Genomic DNA, 21,612 nt, shown 5'->3' on the forward strand with positions numbered 1-21,612 from the left:
GGCTGCCGGCAGACGCGGATCTTCTCTCCAGAGAAGGAGGCGCCATTCTGCACCACGACCCACAGTCGCTGAACTTGCAGGCCTGGCTCCTGCAGCACTCGAGTTTGGAGGGTACAACATCCCGGCTGATTGCAGAGAGATTCTTGCAAAGGCCAGGGCGTCCTCAACTCTCAAGTGTTACGGCCATAAATGGAAGAGGTTCTCTGTCTGGTGCCGTGCACAGAAGATTAACCCTCTTCGGATTACGGCCCCTCAGGTGCTGCCGTACTTACTGTTGCTGGCCAAAGCTGGACTGGCTCACGCCTCCATAAAAATACATCTGGCTGCCATCTCTCGATATACCAGGACTACGGGACGGGCGTCCTTGTGGTCTCATCGCCTGGTAAAGGAATTTATGAAGGGACTATTCCGATCATTCCCGCCGGTGAAGGCCCCTGCCCCGGCGTGGGAACTTAATGTGGTGCTGACCAGGCTCATGGGGGCCCCATTCGAGCCTATGCATTCGGCGCCTTTGAAGTTCCGGTCATGGAAGACAGCGTTCCTCGTGGCCATCACCTCTGCACGACGAGTGGGAGAGATTCAGGCCCTAACTTGCAAGCCTCCATACTTGACTTTCATGACACGAGGGTGGTGCTGAGGATGCACCCCTCCTTCATGCCCAAGGTGCCGTCGGACTTCCACCTCAACGAGCCCTTGGTGTTGCCAGTTTTCTTTCCATTCGCTTCGACGCCGTCCGAGAGGACTTTGCACTCGCTGGATGTAGCTAGAGCGCTGAAGTTCTACGTGGACTGCACAAAGAGTTTTCGGAAGACGTCACAACTGTTTGTGAACTTTGGGTCTGTGAATCAGGGGAAGGCTCTCTCGAAGACTTCCATTTTCAAATGGCTCTCCGGCTGCATCATGCATTGTCACCGGTTGGCAAACCGACTGCTGTATGACCGTCCGAGAGCCTATTTGACCAGAGCGATCGCTGCTACCACGGCGTTTCTGTCTGGTGTGCCCCTGCTGGACATCTGCAGGGCTGCTACGTGGAGGTCGACGCACACCTTCACAAGATTCTACTGCGTCGATCGGGGCTCCAGGGAGGCGTCCAGGGTCGGCCAAGCAGTGCTGCGCAACCTGTTCGCTTAAGGGGAGCCTGGTGAGGAGGTAAGAGATGCTTAATGTTGAGTTGTTGTATTGCTTAATGTTGAGCCTGTTGCCACCTCCCGTGGTTGTGCATGTGTATACTGCTATGTATTCTTTTTTTCATGAGCATGTGAATCCATGCCATACTCCATGCTGGAGAAGGAACAAGTTACTTACCTGTAACTGTTGTTCTCCAGCATGGGTCTGGCATGGATTCAAATGCAAACCCTCCCACCTACCCAACTGCGGCTCTTCACTTGGTCATAATGCCACTTGGCGTTCTACCAAATCTGAGGATGGCTGCCAGAGGTGGGGCTTAGAGAGAGGGCAGTCATTGGCTGGGGGCAGTATGAACCGGAGATCAGTGATTGGTTACTACTAAGAAAGACAGATCAGAAACGAAACTGATACTGATTTTTTCTTTACCGAGGATTCCCAGCCTGACGACGGGGAATATTCATGAGCATGTGAATCCATGCCAGACCCATGCTGGAGAACAACAGTTACAGTTAAGTAACTTGTTCCTTATTTCTATTTTGGCACCTGCTAACACCAGAGCGGTAACCATGAGAAGGAGGCTGAGATATGTGTATTCAACCTTTTTATAAGATTTGCATGTACCACTTGCATATATTTCATATGTAAACTTTACCGATTTAACAAGACAGGATGTAGAAAAGTTATGTTGCATCAATATTACAGAAATTTTAGGTACTTCTTATTAAGTGACAGCAGGAAATGTATGAGAGAAACCAGATATTGCCATTGAAACCAAAATTCTTGGTTCCAAACTTCTCTCACTTGTGTACAGTTGGCAGACAACTTATGTTCTTATCGCTTCCTCTAAAATATTGTTTTCAGACCTAACCGAAGATAGACAATTAGCTGTAACAATTATCTCTAGTGCTCTTAACTGTAGGACACCCTGCCTTCTCCATATCTTGGGCATCAGAGATCTGAAAACACTCTTTCAACTAACATAACATCGAAGATGACATGATTGAATTAATAGAGAGGAAGCAATAACTTCTAAGAAATATAGACATACACTGTGTTAAGCAATCACTTTTAAATTCAACATTTAAATTCATTTTTTAAACCATTGCAAAAATGAGGGATTTCCCTTCAGTAAAGTAAAGGTTAGAAATGATGCATCAGTTTACAATATTAGACGCATGCCTATGCTTAAGTCTGGCACAGAGTTCCCACAGGTGGCACTAAAATGATGTTCAGAAGCAAGCGCTCTCCCCAGCCCCACATTTCAGAAGTCTGTGGCCGCCCAAAAGGTGCAAGCATGAACTACATCATAGAGAAGTTAAAATGGTGAAGAGTAAACCTGAATGCACATATATATCAATAAACCTTTAAAAGGTTACCCAAAGCCATAGAAGGGTGAGAACAAAAACTGTGTGCCAAAGGTACACACTGTTTGGCAGCTGTAAAGGTGTCCCGTAAAGATTTCCATTCAGCCATCTTTACAGAAGCTGCTCAGTGCTAAGCAGACAAATGGCATCCCTGCTGGGTTTATCATGTGTCTTTCATGACATTCTGCTACACACTCAGTACTACCAGGAGAACCAATTGCAAAGTATGTTACACAATGCATAACTGTGATGTTTATATGTAATCTTTACATTCATTATATTTTAAATACCAGGTAGGACTTTGTTTGTGAAACAGTATTTCAAAGGACAACAGGACATCTATATCTATACCCACAAATCTCAAAAGTTTCCTGTGTATTGTACAGGCCAACCAACTCTGCGCAGTTAACAAACTTTGTTAATTACCTTAAATGGAAGCTGGCAAGACCTATAGCCTAAACCACACCCACTAAGGTAATATGGTGCTGGAACGCCCAATCCATTGATTAATTTTACTCTTCAAGCGTTGGGTATTTTGAACAATTGCACAAACAGCAATGCTGTAAACAGTATGGACCACTTCATTTGCTAAAAAAAGATGCCTGCATTGTGCAGCTACACGGGATGCTGTTGCTTTCCACACATGAATGTTCAGGGTTGCCCTTATCCATCACTCCAGCATGAGAATGCACAGCCAGAGGTTCCAAGAGCCTTCTCCAGCCATCTTTACTCTACTTACGTGTTTGTGGCCAGGCAGAGTTTACAGACTTCACTTTTGATTTTGCCCTATTTTAATGCCGTTCCAGCCCAAGGGATTGGAGATACATCGGCTGCAGCAAGTAACTTGCCTTCTCCAGCATGGGGTCTAGCATGAATTCATATGCTCATGAATATTCCCCATTGTCAGGCTGGGAATCCTCGGTAAAGAAAAAATCAGTATCAGTTTCGTTCCTGATCTGTCTTTCTTAGTACTAACCAATCACTGATCTCTGGGTCATCCTGCCCCCAGCCAATGACTGCCCTCTCCCTAAACCCTGCCTCTGACAGCCATCCTCAGATTTTTACCACACGCTCAAGTGTTACGAGTCCTCGTGTTTAGCTCTTGAGTTTTTTACTGCGTTTTCATGTTTTTCCAGGAGAATTTCTAATTTTTTCGGTTTAATCGAGCCTCAAGCTCCACCGTTTCTACTTCCGATAACGGGGACCCGTTTCGGAATTCTTCTACGCCCCTCAAGGGTGACGTTTTCATCGGGTTTACACTTCTTGGAGGATTCCGGAAGATCTGTGGCCTACCAAAAGACATGGCCCAGGACAAAGGGAGCTTGACGCCCAGATCCAAGCTGTTCAGGAACTGCCCTGGATGCGGATTATATAACGTTTTCAAGGAGGACGAGCATTCGCGATGTCTTTACTGCCTCCATGGGGACAAGACGCACGTGGAGAAGGACTGTGCGTTCTGCAAGAACCTTTCGGAACGGACCAAACAAGATCGTCATTCCCGCCTCGCCACCTGGCTGGAGAAGGGCACAGCAAATGAGAAGGCGAAGAAGAAGTCTGAGCGGGCTTCTAAGTCCTTTGCCGGTGCCCCAGCGACGGGGGCCCAACAGAAGGCCAAGCACCGCGAGTCCGCGGGCTCTGGGAGTGCCGAAAGGTCAGGCTCTTCGGTTGCCAAGCAGGGCGCTACTTCCCTGGCACGTTCGACCACGAGCCAGCGCTCTGGGTCGGGGAAGAGGAAGTCCGAGAACCCAGGTAGGCCGCTGGAGCGGACCCGGTCGATCTCGAAGGGAGAGCGAGGCGTTGACCCGCCCCCCAAGGCGAAGGCCCAGGACACACCTAAGGTGGTGAGGGCCTTGATCCACCTGGCTAAGGCCTCTACCGAAGTGGTCTCTGCGACCCTGGCGGAGCCGGCTGAGACTACGCCAATGGAAACGGCCTCTGGGCCCAGAGTATCCCTGCCGCCGCGGAGGGAATCCTCTTTCCAGCCCATCGCTAAGACCCCCGTGAAGCCCCGGCTGAAAAAGAGGGGGGGGCAGGTGGCCGTTACAGACTCAGAATCAGCCTCTGAGGAGGAACTGGTGGAGACCGAGAGGGGCCTCAACGAAAGGTCCATAGGCCTCAACGAGGGGTTCATAAACCTCAATGAGAGGTTCGAGAAGGTTCGATCCTAGGGGGCGGTCCCTGCTGACGTGATCGATGATAGCAACGAGGATGACGAACAGGGCCCACTGAAGCAGCCATCCCGTCCGTCACAGCCATTGCCCGAGCCCCAGGATAGCTTGGCGGCCATTTTGTTGGCAATCCAATCTTTATGTACCGAGATAAGGACGAGATTACCACGCACCCTGACGGAGGAGCCAGAACCAGGCCCGTCGGGAAGCCCTCCGAACAAGCGGAGGACAGTCCACCCCGCTCCGCCCTTCGTGTCTGCGAGACCAGTGGACCCCTCATCCCCCTCGCCGGGAGAGGATCCGGCAACGGATACGATGACGGGGACGGACGACGACGGCGGCGATGACACAGCGGACATCCCGTCGTAACCCCCCCCCGCGGGCGTCCACAGCCGTCAAGGTTGGCTCTTTCCACGCCATGATAACCAGGGCATCCAAGCTCTTCCAGCTCTGCCCTGAAGAACAGAAAAAGGAGGGGTTTCTGTACCAGCGACGAGAGGCTCAGAGGAAGACTGTCTTCGCAGTGCCTTTACTCGACGACATCTGGGACGAGGGGCTTGCTGTCCTCAAGAACCCTGCCACGACACCCGCCAAGAGGGACAGGTACGAGAAGAAGTACTGAGTCCCCGATGCCGCCCCCTTGTGCCTCAGGGCCCAGCCCACGCCGGACTCGGTCGTCTCGGCAGCGGCTAAGAAGAAGGCAGCGGGCGCGGCGGCTTCAACTTCCACCTCCCCGCCGGACAGCGAGGGTAAGAAGTTGGACTCTATGGGACGACAAGTCATCTTGTCAGCAGCATCGACGTTTAAGGCGGCCAATGCCTTAGCGATCGTGGCCCGCTACGACAAGGAGCTCTGGTTCAAGATAGCTCCCCTGCTAGATTTCCTGCCTGACGACAAAAGGGCAGAGGCCCTAGAAATTCTGCAGGAGGGCGAGGTAGCGTCGGATCACGCCATTACGGTGGCAACGTACATTGCCGATACCGGATTTCGGCAACTGGGCAACGGAGTTTGCCGATGACGACAAGGATGGCTCAAGGCGACAGACTTTCGCCAGGATGTCCAGACCAGAGTGTTGGACATGCCGTTTGACGGAAACAACCTCTTTGGTAAGGCAGTGGATGAGTCTCTACAGGCCATCAAGACCGACTCGAAGACGGCCCGGGCCCTTGGGGTGCTTCAGCAGCGACGGCCCTTTCAGAGATCTGGAGGCAGACAGGGTGCCTCCAAAGGATCCAGCGGTGGCTCCTCCACCTACCGCCAGGCGGCCCGCTCCTCTTCCCAGGAGGCCTACAGAGGTCGTGGCAAACAAGGGGGTTCCGGCCGTCATCACCAAGGAGGCCGAGGCAGCAAGGCCGCCTCCAAGCAAGACTGACTCTACCGTTTTGTCGGGCCCCCACCGAAGCACCCCGGTGGGAGGCCGGCTGACGAAGTTCGTCTGTGTGTGGGAGTCCATCTCCACCGACCGTTGGGTGTTGGACACCCTGGCCAACGGGCACTCGCTGGAATTCCAAAAGAAGTGCTCTCACATTCCTCCAGGAAGGAAAATCACATCCCTCAACTGCTGTTGGAGGTAAGGTCGATGCTCAAGAAAGGTGCCATCGAGCTCGTCCCTAGAAGGCTCCGGGGCTCCGGAGTGTACTCAAGGTACTTCCTCATCAGGAAGAAGACAGGCGGTTGGCGCCCCATCCTGGACCTGTGCCACTTAAACAAGTACATCAAGGCGCAGAAATTCAGGATGGTCACCCTACAGCACATGCTGGGACAGCTGGAGGAAGGCGACTTCCTATCGTCGCTGGACCTGGAGGATGCTTACTTCCACATCCCCATTCTAAGAAGGCACAGGAAGTTCTTCAGGTTTGTGGTTCAAGGACGCCACTACCAATTCAGAGCCCTACCGTTCGGATTAAAGTTGGCACCCAGGGTTTTCACCAAGTGCCTGGCACCAGTGGCGGTGAGGCTGCGCCTGCAGGGGATCCACGTCTACCCCTACCTGGACGACTGGCTAATCCGGGCAAGGACAAGGGAACTCGCCGTCCATCATACGTCGAGGACCGTCCGGTTGCTCACGGAGCTTGGGTTCTCCATCAACTACCCCAAATCCCACCTGGTTCCATCGCAAGTAGCACTGTTTTTGGGGGCGAAGCTCGATACAGTGGAGCAATTGGCCTCCCCTTCAGAGGAGAGGACCAAAACCATCCTGGGCAAGGTACAGCGACTGTTAGCCACGGACGTCGCCAGGGTAAAGTCCATCAAGTCCCTTCTCGGGATGGATGATGTCCTCATGCATCTACCTTGTACCTCTTTGCAGACTTCGGATGCGTCCGCTACAGGAGTTCCTCAACGCCTGCTGGTTTCAGGCGGGGGCTGCTTCGAGGACAGGATCCCCCTCGACGAGGAGTTCCGTCGGGCAATCCTATGGTGGGGAACCCGGGCTCACCTCACGATGGCACAGACTTTCAAACCCCTGCGTTTCAGGAGACGGTGACTACGGACGCCTCTCTGGAGGGTTGTCGGGCCCACACCGGAGACCTCCATGCAAGAGGTCTTTGGCTCCCGGAGGAGAGGTCTCTTCACATCAACATCTTAGAGCTCCATGCAGTGTTCTGGGCGCTCAAGTCGTTCCTCCCGTCCCTCAAGGACAAAGTGGTGAGGATCTTCACCGACAACACCACCACGATGTTCTACATACGGAAGCAGGGGGGCACCAGATCCCCAGCCCTATCCAAGGAGGCCCAGGATCTGTGGCACTGAGCCATCACCCAGGGGATGTTTCTGGTTCCCTTCCACCTGGCAGGAATAAAAAACACCATCGCCAACTCACTCAGCAGGGAGCTACGCTTGTGCCACGAGTGGGAACTGCGCCAGGATCAAGTGGATTGACTCTTCCAACGATGGGGCAAACCCCAGATTGACCTGTTCTCGACGGCGACGAACTCCAAGTGCCAGAGGTTCGCCAGCAGGTTCCCCCAGCCGAGGAGCATGGGCGGAGCTTTCTCGTTCCCTTGGGACGGCCTGTTTCTATACACGTTCCCTCCATTGCCGTTGCTGCTCCACCTCATCAACCAGCTCAAGAAGTGCAGGTGCAGGATGATCCTCGTCGCACCGGCGTGGCCGAGGCAGATCTGGTTCCCGGACCTTCTGGACTTGTCAACGTCCCCGCCAGTCAGGCTGCCGGCAGACGCAGATCTTCTCTCCAGAGAAGGAGGCGCCATTCTGCACCACGACCCACAGTCGCTGAACTTGCAGGCCTGGCTCCTGCAGCACTCGAGTTTGGAGAGTACAACATCCCGGCTGATTGCAGAGAGATTCTTACAAAGGCTAGGGCGTCCTCAACTCTCAAGTGTTACGGCCATAAATGGAAGAGGTTCTCTGTCTGGTGCCGTGCACAGAAGATTAACCCTCTTCGGATTACGGCCCCTCAGGTGCTGCCGTACTTACTGTTGCTGGCCAAAGCTGGACTGGCTCACGCCTCCATAAAAATACATCTGGCTGCCATCTCTCGATATACCAGGACTACGGGACGGGCGTCCTTGTGGTCTCATCGCCTGGTAAAGGAATTTATGAAGGGACTATTCCGATCATTCCCGCCGGTGAAGGCCCCTGCCCCGGCGTGGGAACTTAATGTGGTGCTGACCAGGCTCATGGGGGCCCCATTCGAGCCTATGCATTCCGCGCCTTTGAAGTTCCGGTCATGGAAGACAGCGTTCCTCGTGGCCATCACCTCTGCACGACGAGTGGGAGAGATTCAGGCCCTAACTTGCAAGCCTCCATACTTGACTTTCATGACACGAGGGTGGTGCTGAGGATGCACCCCTCCTTCATGCCCAAGGTGCCATCGGACTTCCACCTCAACGAGCCCTTGGTGTTGCCAGTTTTCTTTCCATCGCCTTCGACGCCGTCCGAGAGGACTTTGCACTCGCTGGATGTAGCTAGAGCGCTGAAGTTCTACATGGACCGCACAAAGAGTTTTCGGAAGACGTCACAACTGTTTGTGAACTTTGGGTCTGTGAATCAGGGGAAGGCTCTCTCGAAGACTTCCATTTTCAAATGGCTCTCCGGCTGCATCATGCATTGTCACCGGTTGGCAAACCGACTGCTGTATGACCGTCCGAGAGCCTATTCGACCAGAGCGATCGCTGCTACCACAGCGTTTCTGTCTGGTGTGCCCCTGCTGGACATCTGCAGGGCTGCTACGTGGAGGTCGACGCACACCTTCACAAGATTCTACTGCGTCGATCGGGGCTCCGGGGAGGCGTCCAGGGTCGGCCAAGCAGTGCTGCGCAACCTGTTCGCTTAAGGGGAGCCTGGTGAGGAGGTAAGAGATGCTTAATGTTGAGTTGTTGTATTGCTTAATGTTGAGCCTGTTGCCACCTCCCGTGGTTGTGCATGTGTATACTGCTATGTATTCTTTTTTTCATGAGCATGTGAATCCATGCCATACTCCATGCTGGAGAAGGAACAAGTTACTTACCTGTAACTGTTGTTCTCCAGCATGGGTCTGGCATGGATTCAAATGCAAACCCTCCCACCTACCCCTCTGCGGCTCTTCACTTGGTCATAATGCCACTTGGCGTTCTACCAAATCTGAGGATGGCTGCCAGAGGTGGGGCTTAGAGAGAGGGCAGTCATTGGCTGGGGGCAGTATGAACCGGAGATCAGTGATTGGTTACTACTAAGAAAGACAGATCAGAAACGAAACTGATACTGATTTTTTCTTTACCGAGGATTCCCAGCCTGACGACGGGGAATATTCATGAGCATGTGAATCCATGCCAGACCCATGCTGGAGAACAACAGTTACAGTTAAGTAACTTGTTCCTTATTTCTATTTTGGCACCTGCTAACACCAGAGCGGTAACCATGAGAAGGAGGCTGAGATATGTGTATTCAACCTTTTTATAAGATTTGCCTGTACCACTTGCATATATTTCATATGTAAACTTTACCGATTTGACAAGACAGGATGTAGAAAAGTTATGTTGCATCAATATTACAGAAATTTTAGGTACTTCTTATTAAGTGACAGCAGGAAATTTATGAGAGAAACCAGATATTGCCATTGAAACCAAAATTCTTGGTTCCAAACTTCTCTCACTTGTGTACAGTTGGCAGACAACTTATGTTCTTATCGCTTCCTCTAAAATATTGTTTTCAGACCTAACCGAAGATAGACAATTAGCTGTAACAATTATCTCTAGTGCTCTTAACTGTAGGACACCCTGCCTTCTCCATATCTTGGGCAGCAGAGATCTGAAAACACTCTTTCAACTAACATAACATCGAAGATGACATGATTGAATTAATAGAGAGGAAGCAATAACTTTCTAATCCCTGCAACCTTAAAAACGTCCTTATAATTTTATGGAGCCAAATTGGGGGACAAAATGGGGGTTAAGGGGTGCAGTTTGGACAACGCAGACGGAGTTTGTTGAAGGGGTGGAATCTGGTGAAGGTGCAGAGTCTGGCAGAGATGGAGTAAAGATGCTGGGGGTGCATGGAATTATTTGGTCCTATGGCAGCAGAAAGCCTAAATACGCCACTGACAAAGTGCTTCTAAAATGTATCCTAAGAATGAAGTGACAAATGAAGTGAATTATAAACTGTAAATACATTTGCACTTATTAGCAGTAATCCAAATTAGACTTCAGGAAAGCCCCTTTGTTCTTCACTCGTTGGCGTACAAATGTGTTTTCCTATGCAAAACTAGCTGCCCGCAGAAAGGAAGCGAGTTACCGCTCGCAAAGCTGTAAGAGCAACATTTATATCTCACAGTTATTAAAAAAAAAGTGTACTGTGTCAATTGTAGAAGGAGGCCACACTTTGCTGAGTGTGGAGAGGGAACGTTCGCTTGGAGGGAGAAAAGCCAGGAACTTGCCATAGGCATAAACGCCTTGCATAGTTTTGACAGATTGTTAAACCAGCATGTGCAGATAAATGGGAGTATATTTGTTTTTTGATGAAGTTGTCAACAATAAGTATGGGTTTTATACTGCATCAAGTAAGCTGGGCTTTTCATTAGTGTTTCTGTAGATGGGATTAACACAGCCTGTACGTATACACTGCAGAAAAGCTTGACAGCTAATTTGGTATGATCAAGCTGAAAAGGAGTTTATCTAAAACTATTTCTTGGCAATGTTAACATCACATTTTAGATGTCAGTTCTTGAAGGTCAGAGGCAGACAAAAATATAAGGCGAAATATATTAAAAAAAAACACATGTTGAAAGCTGCTAAATTCACATTGTGTTACGAAATCAAGTAATTGTATTGTATGAATTACCATTTCGGAAAAAGGATCTCCTGGCTTGTCCTCCGTTGAGTGGTGGCAATCCTCTCTTTTCTTGACATAGAAAAGTGTCCCATCGCACCTTCTCTGATCCACCCAGTTCCCTTACTTTTTGTAAACAAATTTCCAAATATTCCACTGGGTCATCTGGTCTGTAATACATGAGTCCATTTACCAAGCCCTAAAAAAATGAAAGCCAGGTTAATACAGAAATAAAATATTGCAGTCAAAATGATAGACGAGAGCGTGAAGCTTACTGTATGCCTAGCCCTCTAATATTCATTGTCTACTGAAATTCTAAACCTATAGAGACATCTTGTAGTCACATGATCAATGTGGGTGTCTCGCTGCGTGTGCATTCTTTGTTTTTAATTATATATAGTTAATTAGTACCTTTACTGGTGAGTGCAATGTCCTTCCCTAAGGTCTTTTAATATTTCATCATGTGTGCATTCCGATTCAATATTTATGAAAAAATGTCAAGACAAAGGGCTTCATCAACAGTTGGGCGGTAACGCCGGTCCTAATAGCGCTGGCGTTAATAGCCTTACCGCCAAACCCACCAGCGCTATTAGCACCGGATCATGGGTTTGGCGGAACGGGTATTGCCCATTCCCCATTGAGCCCATTCTGGAATTCCCCATTCCCCAGTGGGCTCAATGCGGAATTTTCGTGCTATTACCGCCGGCAGATTTCCCTTCAGCAGTAAACGTGCCAAAAATCGGCAAAATTTCGGCGATTTCCCCCCAGCTCTGAGCTGGGAGGGAAATCAGCCAAAGCCATGATTTGGCAGACCCTTAAATGCGGCGGTAACAGTGCTACCGCCGTATTTAAGGGCTACCGCCAAACTCTTGATGAGGCCCAAACTGTACATCTTTATGTTGTCATAGAATGCTGAATGAAAAGCATAGTTTATTCAAATGCATTCCCAAATAATTCCCTAAATTGTTATAAGCCTTCCGATGCCGGCATTGAACTTGTACTCGCGAGCACGGTGGACATGCACTTGGGGGAGGATAATAGGAGTTGAAAGAAGTTGTTAACAAGCAAATTAACGTTATAGAAAAAAAGTAAATAAAGGGCTCTATCATGTGTTTCCACAGACAGGAGCCAGAGAAGTGATTACTCGATCGTCTATCAACTCTGTAAGAAGCATTAATCACAGCTACAGCTGAGCTGTCTAAATTAATGTCCCAACATATGTACTGGTAAAGAATTTGAAATTTTACAATGCTGATGAAGTAGTAATGAAGTATGAAGTAGTAAGCCTATACCGTATCATTTGCAGGAGTGTGAGCCAAAGAAATCATAGATGTGAGGCTCAACACAAGATTGAATCAAACTGAAGCACTTTGTTGTTCTCTGCCCTAGCACCTAAAATCAGCAATGTAAGGTTAGTGATAAACATGCAAATTGCTACAGGTCACTAATAACAGGGTCCTAAGTCCCAGCCTTATTTATACTTTGTATACCTGTTTTGTTTCCTTTTCTCTTTATTTTTAACACACATGAATGTTCTGAAAACAAGACAAGAGGGGTGTTTTGGATTGAAACCAATAAGTAATCGGTTTACGCCCTGATGAAGGTCTACTTAACTGTCGGAAGAATGAAGTCGGATGACCATATATTCACGCAAAAAGCCCAAACATAGTGTTTTGACCATATTCCTTTTTACCTAAATTATTGTGTCACCATCCTTTGTATTATATCAAAACAATTGAATAATGTGAAAAACACTACAAAAGGCAGTCCCACATTTGTGAACACATAACTGAATTTCTAAACACGATTATGATGACCATACAAAACAGTGTCAGTGACAAACAATGAACAGAAGTGAGGACAGCGTTGTTGTCGTTTTTGTTGTACTAATTTAGTATGAATCTAAAATTGGGAATAGTGTATGCACATATTGTGGGCACCCAATACTAACCCCCTGTCACTACTCACACACTGAGTTATGCTGTGCTCTAGGTGGCAATAATCGTGATTGCTACCAGGTTTTAACAAAATTATATTGAAATAGAATAACAAATATTATTTTTGAATTGGCACGAATGCTAAGATTGATGCATTGTACATCTATGTTTTCCATGTTTCGAATAATATGTTGTAAAAGGGAGGGGTAATCAGTGCAAACCTGTGTGTTTCTTGAGATCCAGCATGCGGAAAAGAGGTAATTTCATAGATCATGCTTTATTCAATGAAGAAAATAAGGAATATGTGAACCCTATCTCTAAGGAGGTTTTTGCCATACTATAATAATAAGGGATGCCTGGTCAACACAAAATGGTCCTCTCTACAAAGCCCGTCCCTACCAATAACAAAAAGAATAACACAAATTCAAACAAACCAGGGATGGCCTAGGAATTCTACTGAAGTAAGGAAGTGGTGGCTGGCTTTTGACCCCCACCCAAATGTCTCTGTACCATCTCATTGGGCAGGTGTTCTAGGAGAAACTACAACGTTCAGGTTTGCCCAATGTGTCTTTATCCTTCATCTCCTCTTAGTGTAACAGTCTCTGTATTTTTGGGTTGGCTCATAATTACACGGTCTTGACATACAGTGTCTCTCATCCCACCTTGGGTTATTTCTTCCTTCTTCCCGTCTGGGAGTTTTGTTGCTGTAGTTCCCTTAAATCCCTCACTGCACTAGTCTCCAGGGCAGCTTCTACTCGGAGGTCAGGAACAAAAATATCCAATGAACCAGCAGCTGGCACAGAGATGGTCATACCAGTGGGAGCATGACACAGGATTTATATTCCGTTTACAAGAATTGAACGCAGCTAATATTTCCTCAAGTGAAAGTCCTGAGTTTACCTATTCAATTGGTATGCATAGAGGCTTTTGAAAACAGGGGGTGCTTTATTTGTTTTCACAAGTTTATCAGAACTTTTTTAAAAGGTTGGTGATGTATACTTTTAGGTTTTGTTTGTACCTGCCAGTACTTCAGTTGAAAATAAAGTGAATAAAATATCTATAGGAACCTCTAGTGACAACAGTCTGTTTTTCCTAGGTAGTTGTTTTTCCACTTTACCCAAAATTTCATTATACGTAAATCACATCTTTATCAAAATGATATTGTTTATGTTAATTGCATTTAATTACCTACAATCTGTACATGGAAGGTTATGTCATAGACGTCCAGTTTTGAAAGCATTGTATTTGCACATGGATTCCACTTATGAGTTCAGTGACACCAGATTGCCATACTGTCCCTACATACAGCACACCAAATCTCCTACAAGCTATCCGGGTCTCACTTTCGTGGGAAGACACTGAATGTTAAAAAAAAATGTGTACATTTCCTCAGGGCACTTTACATTGGTATAATTGTGTCCTGTGCTATATTACTGTACTATAGGTTGTAACAGAGGGGTGGCTGTGATTTTTCATAATACTCTTAGGGGGTAATTCATAGAATTCAGCGCACAAGTGGCGCACGCGGCTGGCGCACAGTGTGCGCGTGCGAATCCGTGCGCCAGCCGCGTGCGCTGAAATCCATTTCCGCGCACAGCGTATTCATGGATTCCAGCCACCAAAACCAGCCGTGGCGCACAGTGGCGCAGCGACCCTGCAGGAGCGCCAGTTACGCCCCCAAGAACGCCTCCCGCGCAGGGAAAAGCCATCAACATACCCAATCCAGCGCAAAGGGCTGCGCTAACCCTGTACCAGCACAGCAAGTGGGCTACGTGTATCACTGGGGTGCGCGGGAAGTACCTCACGCGATTGGCCCCGTGCGAGCAGGGTACGCGTATTTCAGGGGTGCGCGGGAAGTTCCACACGCGATATCAGCAGGGTACGGGTATTTCAGGGTGCAGGGGAAGTTTTACACGCAATTCCAGCACGGTACGTGTATTTCAGGGGTGCGCGGGAAGTTCCACACGCGAATAGCCTGGGCGCGTGTATTTCAGGGGTGCGCGGGAAGTTCCACACGCGAATAGCCTGGGCGCGTGTATTTCAGGGGTGCGCGGGAAGTTCCACACGCGAATAGCCTGGGCGCGTGTATTTCAGGGGTGCGCGGGAAGTTCCACACGCGAATAGCCAGGGCGCGTGTATTTCAGGGGTGCGCGGGAAGTTCCACACGCGAATAGCCTGGGCGCGTGTATTTCAGGGGTGCGCGGGAAGTTCCACACGCGAATAGCCTGGGCGCGTGTATTTCAGGGGTGCGCGGGAAGTTCCACACGCGAATAGCCTGGGCGCGTTTATTTCAGGGGTGCGCGGGAAGTTCCACACGCGAATAGCCTGGGCGCGTGTATTTCAGGGGTGCGCGGGAAGTTCCACACGCGAATAGCCTGGGCGCGTGTATTTCAGGGGTGCGCGGGAAGTTTTACATGCGATTTCAGCAGGGTACGTGTATTTCAGGGGTGCCGGGGAGTCCTACATGTGATTTTACAGTGTGGGTCCTCCCAGGTGTTCCCTGTACACCCTCCACGGCCCCTGCAGGCAGCCCACACCACAGGGGACTACCCTGCATCCCTGGTCATGTCCCGCAGGCAGCCCACCCAACATGGGCATGCCCCCAGCAAAGGCACAAGTCTCCTTGAACTAATGAACACCAACTCATGTCCCCCACCACCCCCACCCCCCAGCACTGTGGGGCACCTGCCAGCAGGCCCCCACCCATGTCCAACTCATGTCCCCCACCACCCCCACCCCCAGCACTGTGGGGCACCTGCCAGCAGGCCCCCACCCATGTCCAACTCATGTCCCCCACCACCCCCACCCCCCAGCACTGTGGGGCACCTGCCAGCAGGCCCCCACCCATGTCCAAGTCATGTCCCCCACCACCCCCGCCCCCCAGCACTGTGGGGCACCTGCCAGCAGGCCCCCACCCATGTCCCATCCATGCCCCCCTGCACCTGGGTGCCCACAATCCCCAATCATGTCCGTAATGGCCATCCTCCCCTGCCAAAAGGCCCAACCAACTATCACATCCACCCACATATCAAAGGCAATTACATGTTACACACCCAATGTAAATAATGCAAATGAACACATGTCTGTCACACACAATGGCTGCAAGTGAATGTTAAAACACCCAACATGACATGCATGAAAGTAATGAGATGATACGACCCATTGAAGGATGAAAATAAAAATGTATTGAAAATCAACTAGAATGGAAATGAAATCAGAAAAACCACAAAGCAAAACAACAAAAAGAAGATGAATGTCCATGAAAAAAATCCAAAAAATCCAAAAATCCATAGAAGAACTATATACAAGACAATCCCGGGTCCATGAGCCCAACCAAATGAAACCTAACTATGTCAACTAACTAAAAACTGAACTATATACAAAAAAGTGGCGCATTGTCCAATCGCAACCAAATAAAAAAAAATAATTCAAAGGAAACCTACCACTAACTATATAACTATATACAATGGCAACGGGCAAGTCCTGTGGCTCACTCTTTGATGTTGCCGGCCAGGGCATCATCGAACTCCATGTCGATGTCCTGGAGGCGGGACTCTGTCCTGGCCCCGAGGTCTCGCAGGGATAACCCCATGTTCACCTCAAACTCCCTGCGAGCTTCCTCGAAGCACTCGGCCCGCCTCAACGCCCGACGCATGGAGAACTCCGCCCTGACCATGGTGAGCCGCTCCTCTTCCGCCCGCTGCCGCTCCGCACCTATCCGCTGGACCAACTGCTCCCACACGGAAGACACTACCATCCCAGGGTTCTCCTGCCCTCCGGCCGATGCCTGCCCCTCTGATCTTGATGGCCCCGAGCCATGATGCCTCCCACGTCGAGCCTGCTGCTGCCTCCGACGCCACTGCCTCTGCCAGCACGACGGCATCCAGGATGATGGAAACCACCGACGCCGTCGTGCACGTGCCCTGCCCGATGATGCCGTCACATCCTCCATCTGCTGGGGTCCAGTTGCTGTGTTGTCCACCCCTGCTGGACCTCTGACTCCCGACTGTGGCAGGGATGGGATCCCCACCGAGCTGGCTGCATTGGTCAGGGCAGGTCCACAGGGGGCCCTGGTGGCATCTGGGCCGGAAGACGGCAAGGAGAATGACTGGCGTATAGTCTCCACAGAGGAGGAGAGGGCCGCCAGATTGGCCGACACATGCAGGAAACCCCCGAACATGGCCGATCCCAATTGGGCCACGTCGGCACGGTGCTCTTCGTAATGACGTGCGTGCTCCTCCTGGAAAGCACGCACGGCATCACGAATCACAGCCGTGCGCATCGCAACCCCAATCAGGACCTTCTCCACACGGCCAGGGGTCCCCTCGTCCGCAGGTGGAGGGGAGTCAGATGACATGGACATCCCCTCTACCTGCGGACGGGCCTGGGACGGGGCATCCCTGCTGGTGCAAGGTGGTGCACCCACAGGTTCAGGGACAGCGACATGCACAGGCCGCTCCACGGTGACCTGTGCTGTCTCCTGCCCCTGGACTGCACCACTTGCACCAGCAGGGATGCCCCCACCAGGCCCCATGTGCGCCTCAGTGGCGGCCTCCTCCTCCTCTGTGGAAACCACCAACCTGGATGGCTCCTCGCCGTCTACCGCCGTAGCAGGCCCCTGTGGGGGCTCACCCACCCCTTCCGCTGCAGCCGTGGGGGCATCCCCGCCGCCTTGCTCCACAGCGCCATCTCCGCCCTCTCCTTCACTAGCCGCTGCGTAGAGGGAGACATAGAACACAAGCATCAGGGTACTGTACAATGGTCCCCTAGACAGGAAGCAATAGCAGATGAGTGCCACTGTCAAAGTACACTTCCATCATGTCACACCACAACACATGTGTCAGTCCAGGCAAAACACACACAGTGACAGTCATGGTGCGTGCCATGGACATTTCAATGCATGTCCAATGGACTCTCGAATCATACAATGTAATGGGACTCACATGCATCATGGGTCATGCCTATCACATGCACACACTTCACCTCAGTCACATCCATCTGGCCCCGTACACCCCAATCACAGTGCATACAAGGATGACTAGGCTGCATCAGTGAATCTGTACATTGTCACAGACATGTGTCATGCATCCATGGCACTCACAGGTCACAGACACGCAGGTCAGGCACACAGACATGGATACCATCTGGCATCAGCACCCATCCCTCGCCCCCACCCATGTCCAGGAACAGAGACTGCCATGCTCTCATGTGTGCAATCTGCACAGGGCTCCCCATGTCGCATTCAAACACATGCAACAACCGTGCAGTTCACACATTACAGGTCACACATGCATTCCCATGATGTCCCTGCACACATACATGCGTACATGGCCTATGTCACACATGCAGGCAAGTATCAGACAACCAGCACACTGCAACATGCCCTGTCTCACACAGCAATGCTTGGCCACTTACCGCTCAACTCCAGACGGGTCTCCCTCTCAAGGACCTGGGCGTGGAGCGCTGGGTGTGCGCGTTCCAGGACCCTCAACTGGATGGAACTCATGCGGCCCTGGCCCCCCTCCACGAGGCGCCGGGCCTTCATGAGGGTCCTGGACCTCAAGTCCTCCCAGCGCTTCTTGACCTTCTGGATGGTGCGGGTTGCCACCTCCTCCGCGTTGATGGCAACCACACAGTCGGCCCAGATCCTATCCCGTCCTTCCCTGTTGGCGCGGGACGATCCGAAGAGGGCATCATACTGCCCCAGGACTTGCTCCACCAGGACACCAACTTCGGTGGCAGTGAAGCTGGTGCCCCTCTGCCCCTCTGGCCGGGGGTTGACACTGGGGTCAGATGTGGATGTGCCCGACATGGCAACCCCAGGGGCAGGAGTGGTTGGGCAACTGGGTCCTGGGGCTGGGCTGTGGAGCGATGTTATTCGAGTCGGGAGTCTTCTGTACCAGCAGGGGTGGACACAGCAACTGGACCCCTGCAGATGGCTGATGTGCAGGCACCAAATGGCAGGGCACGGTGGCAGCAGGCAGGCAGGCAGGCAGCAGCAGATGGCACGTGGGAGGCTGCTCGAGGCACTGGGGGGCAGTAATTCGGCCTTCTGGGCAGGAGCGTGGTCTTCCGTGTGTTTTCGCGTGGCCAGCTTGATACGGAGTGATTTGGCACGTGAAAATCCTGCACGTCAGCGTGAAAATCGAGGAAAGGCCCTTAGCGCGTAAGCGCGTCAGCACGCGTACGCGATTTCATTGGACCAAAGGCCCTTACAGCGTAAGCGTGTCTGTGACGTTTTGCGCACGGGCGTTGCCCTGGCAGGGCTTGGAGATCCCACGTGCCTTTATGTTCTGTACGTGCTTTTCGTGCGGTGCGTGTGTTTTCCATCCATTGGGGTTCACACGCTATTACTTCACAGCGGGTGTTGGCTACGCGTTCTTCTACACGCAAGGCAGACGGTGAGTGGTTTCACGCGAACCCCTGAAATACACGTAGCCCGCTCCCCCAGGCCCGATCGCGAACCCCTGAAATACACGTAGCCCGCTCCCCCAGGCCCGATCGCGTGAGAAACTTCACGCGAACCCCTCAAATACACGTAGCCCGCTCCCCCAGGCCCGATCGCGTGAGAAACTTCACGCGAACCCCTGAAATACACGTAGCCCGCTCCCCCAGGCCCGATCGCGTGAGAAACTTCACGCGAACCCCTGAAATACACGTAGCCTGCTCCCCCAGGCCCGATCGCGTGAGAAACTTCACGCGAACTCCTGAAATACACGTAGCCCGCTCCCCCAGGCCCGATCGCGTGGAAAAGTTCACGCGAACCCCTGAAATACACATAGCCCGCTCCCCCAGGCCGGATCGCGTGAGAAACTTCACGCGAACCCCTGAAATACACGTAGCCCGCTCCCCCAGGCCCGATCGCGTGAGAAACTTCACGCGAACCCCTGAAATACACGTAGCCCGCTCCCCCAGGCCCGATCGCGTGTGTAACTTCCTGCGCAACCCCGAAATACACGTGCCCCGCTCGCACAGGCACTATTGCTGTATGTTGCCACTTTTGTAATGCGCAGGGACGCTACCGCCTGCCTTCGTGTGGCGGACGTGTTTGGGCTTGTGCGTGTCTTTCGCTGTGCGTGGCTTTGCCCTATTCGATTCCCTGAATACGTGTGGTTCGGGTGCGTGTGGGCGTTCCGTCTGCTTCCCTGCAGTACATCCCCAGTTACGCCCTTGTTTTCGCGAGTTGTTCCCCATTCCGCACGTTGCGCCCCGTGTTCCGCCCACTTTCTGGTGTATGCGCAGAGGTTGTGCGCTTTCACTGTGCGCGTCGCGCACGTCTTTCGGGATGTTGCAGTGACGTGTGCGCCATGCACGGGTTTGGCGAACATCCCGAGGAAGACACGCGCAGGGACTTCCATGAATCGCACGCTTGCGCGTAGATTTTCGGCGGACGTTTGTCCCATGAATCGGCCCCCAAATATTCACGAGGTATATATTGAAGCTCCTGAAGGATCGGAATTTTTAATGATTAAGCAATTATTCAATTCCTGTGTTACATACAGCTTTTACATCTTGTACAGACCCCCGACAACATGCCATCTTTCGAAACCCTGTTGAATTCCATTCTCACATCAATACTTAAACCCTCCTCCAGTATTGTGCTACTTGGAGATTTTAACTATTGGCATGATGATTGTACAGCTGTTACTGCTGACTCTCTCAATCAAGCATTAGCCAATCTAGGTTTTTGTAAGCACATCACCGCTCTGACACACATAGAAGGACATGCATTGGACTGGGTATGCACCCATGACGTGATTAATAGAAGTGTTGATATAGCCCCATGTCCCTGGTCAGACCACTTTCTTATTAAGTTTGTTGTGCGCACCTTATGCTTAAACCCCAGATTGTATCCTACTTCTATTTTGACCATGATAAAGCAATATACATATAGCCCCTAGAATCGCACTATCCCCTTTGCTGAGCTCTTCATTTGAATGGCTCGCTACTCTTTCGTCAGCCCAAGATGCTGCCGGACATTACTATCAGACCTTATTGTCAACAATTGACAAGATTGTTCCACTTAAAGAATGTAAGACCTGCATTAGAGCTAACAAACTAATCTGGTTCACGCTACAGTTACATACACTGAAAGCTGTGAAAATTATATTGCATAAAAGTTGGCTGAGAACATTTTCAGACACTGATAAGAAAACGTATAACCCTACCTCTAAACAACATAAGACTGCTCTTATCAGAGTCAAAAAGGAACACTATGAATCTCGTATTGCCTCCACAGACTCTAATTCAAAAGAACTGTTTAAAATCTTGAGGGAATTGGAGTATCCAGATATGAAGCCTCATGATACCATCTTGACAGATGACACGGTGTACATCGATACAAGAGCCTCTCATGAACAAAACCCATACGCTACAGCATGCACTCTAAAAAAATGATACTTACCTGTACTCAATCTGGATTTAGAGATCCCTTTTTGCGAGGCTTTCCACCATTTGAATTTATCGAGGTTTCAGAACAGGACATTGTAGCTATTAGATGGTCCTTCAAAGCTACTCCATGTAAAGGTGACACCTGCCCCGCAGTTACAGTCAAAGAATGTGGCACTGTTCTGGTTGTTTCCATTACCAAGTTCATTAATGCCTGCTTTAGGTTAGCCGCAATTTCTTATCAATTAAGCAGGCTTGGATCCCTTGATCGCAGGGTGGCCAGTAATTACTGACTTATAACCAACGTCACTTTTTGATTAAAAAATGATTGACAGGACTCCCTTTCTGCAGTTAAAGCCC

The 21,612-nt window shown here is 50.6% G+C and overlaps 1 protein-coding gene across 1 annotated transcript in view; it reads right to left on the reverse strand.

The window, feature by feature from the left end:
* AK5 (adenylate kinase 5) overlaps positions 1-21,612 on the reverse strand; it is a 3,278,219-nt gene that overhangs the window by 2,948,486 nt on the left and 308,121 nt on the right. The window contains exon 2 of the mRNA XM_069641673.1: positions 10,940-11,126. Within this exon, the coding sequence (XP_069497774.1) occupies positions 10,940-11,126 (187 nt within the window). The remainder of the gene's footprint in view (positions 1-10,939; positions 11,127-21,612) is intronic.

Source organism: Ambystoma mexicanum, chromosome 1q (genome assembly GCF_040938575.1).
Source record: "Ambystoma mexicanum isolate Mex_15411 chromosome 1q, UKY_AmexF1_1, whole genome shotgun sequence".
NCBI classification, from domain to species: domain Eukaryota; kingdom Metazoa; phylum Chordata; class Amphibia; order Caudata; family Ambystomatidae; genus Ambystoma; species Ambystoma mexicanum.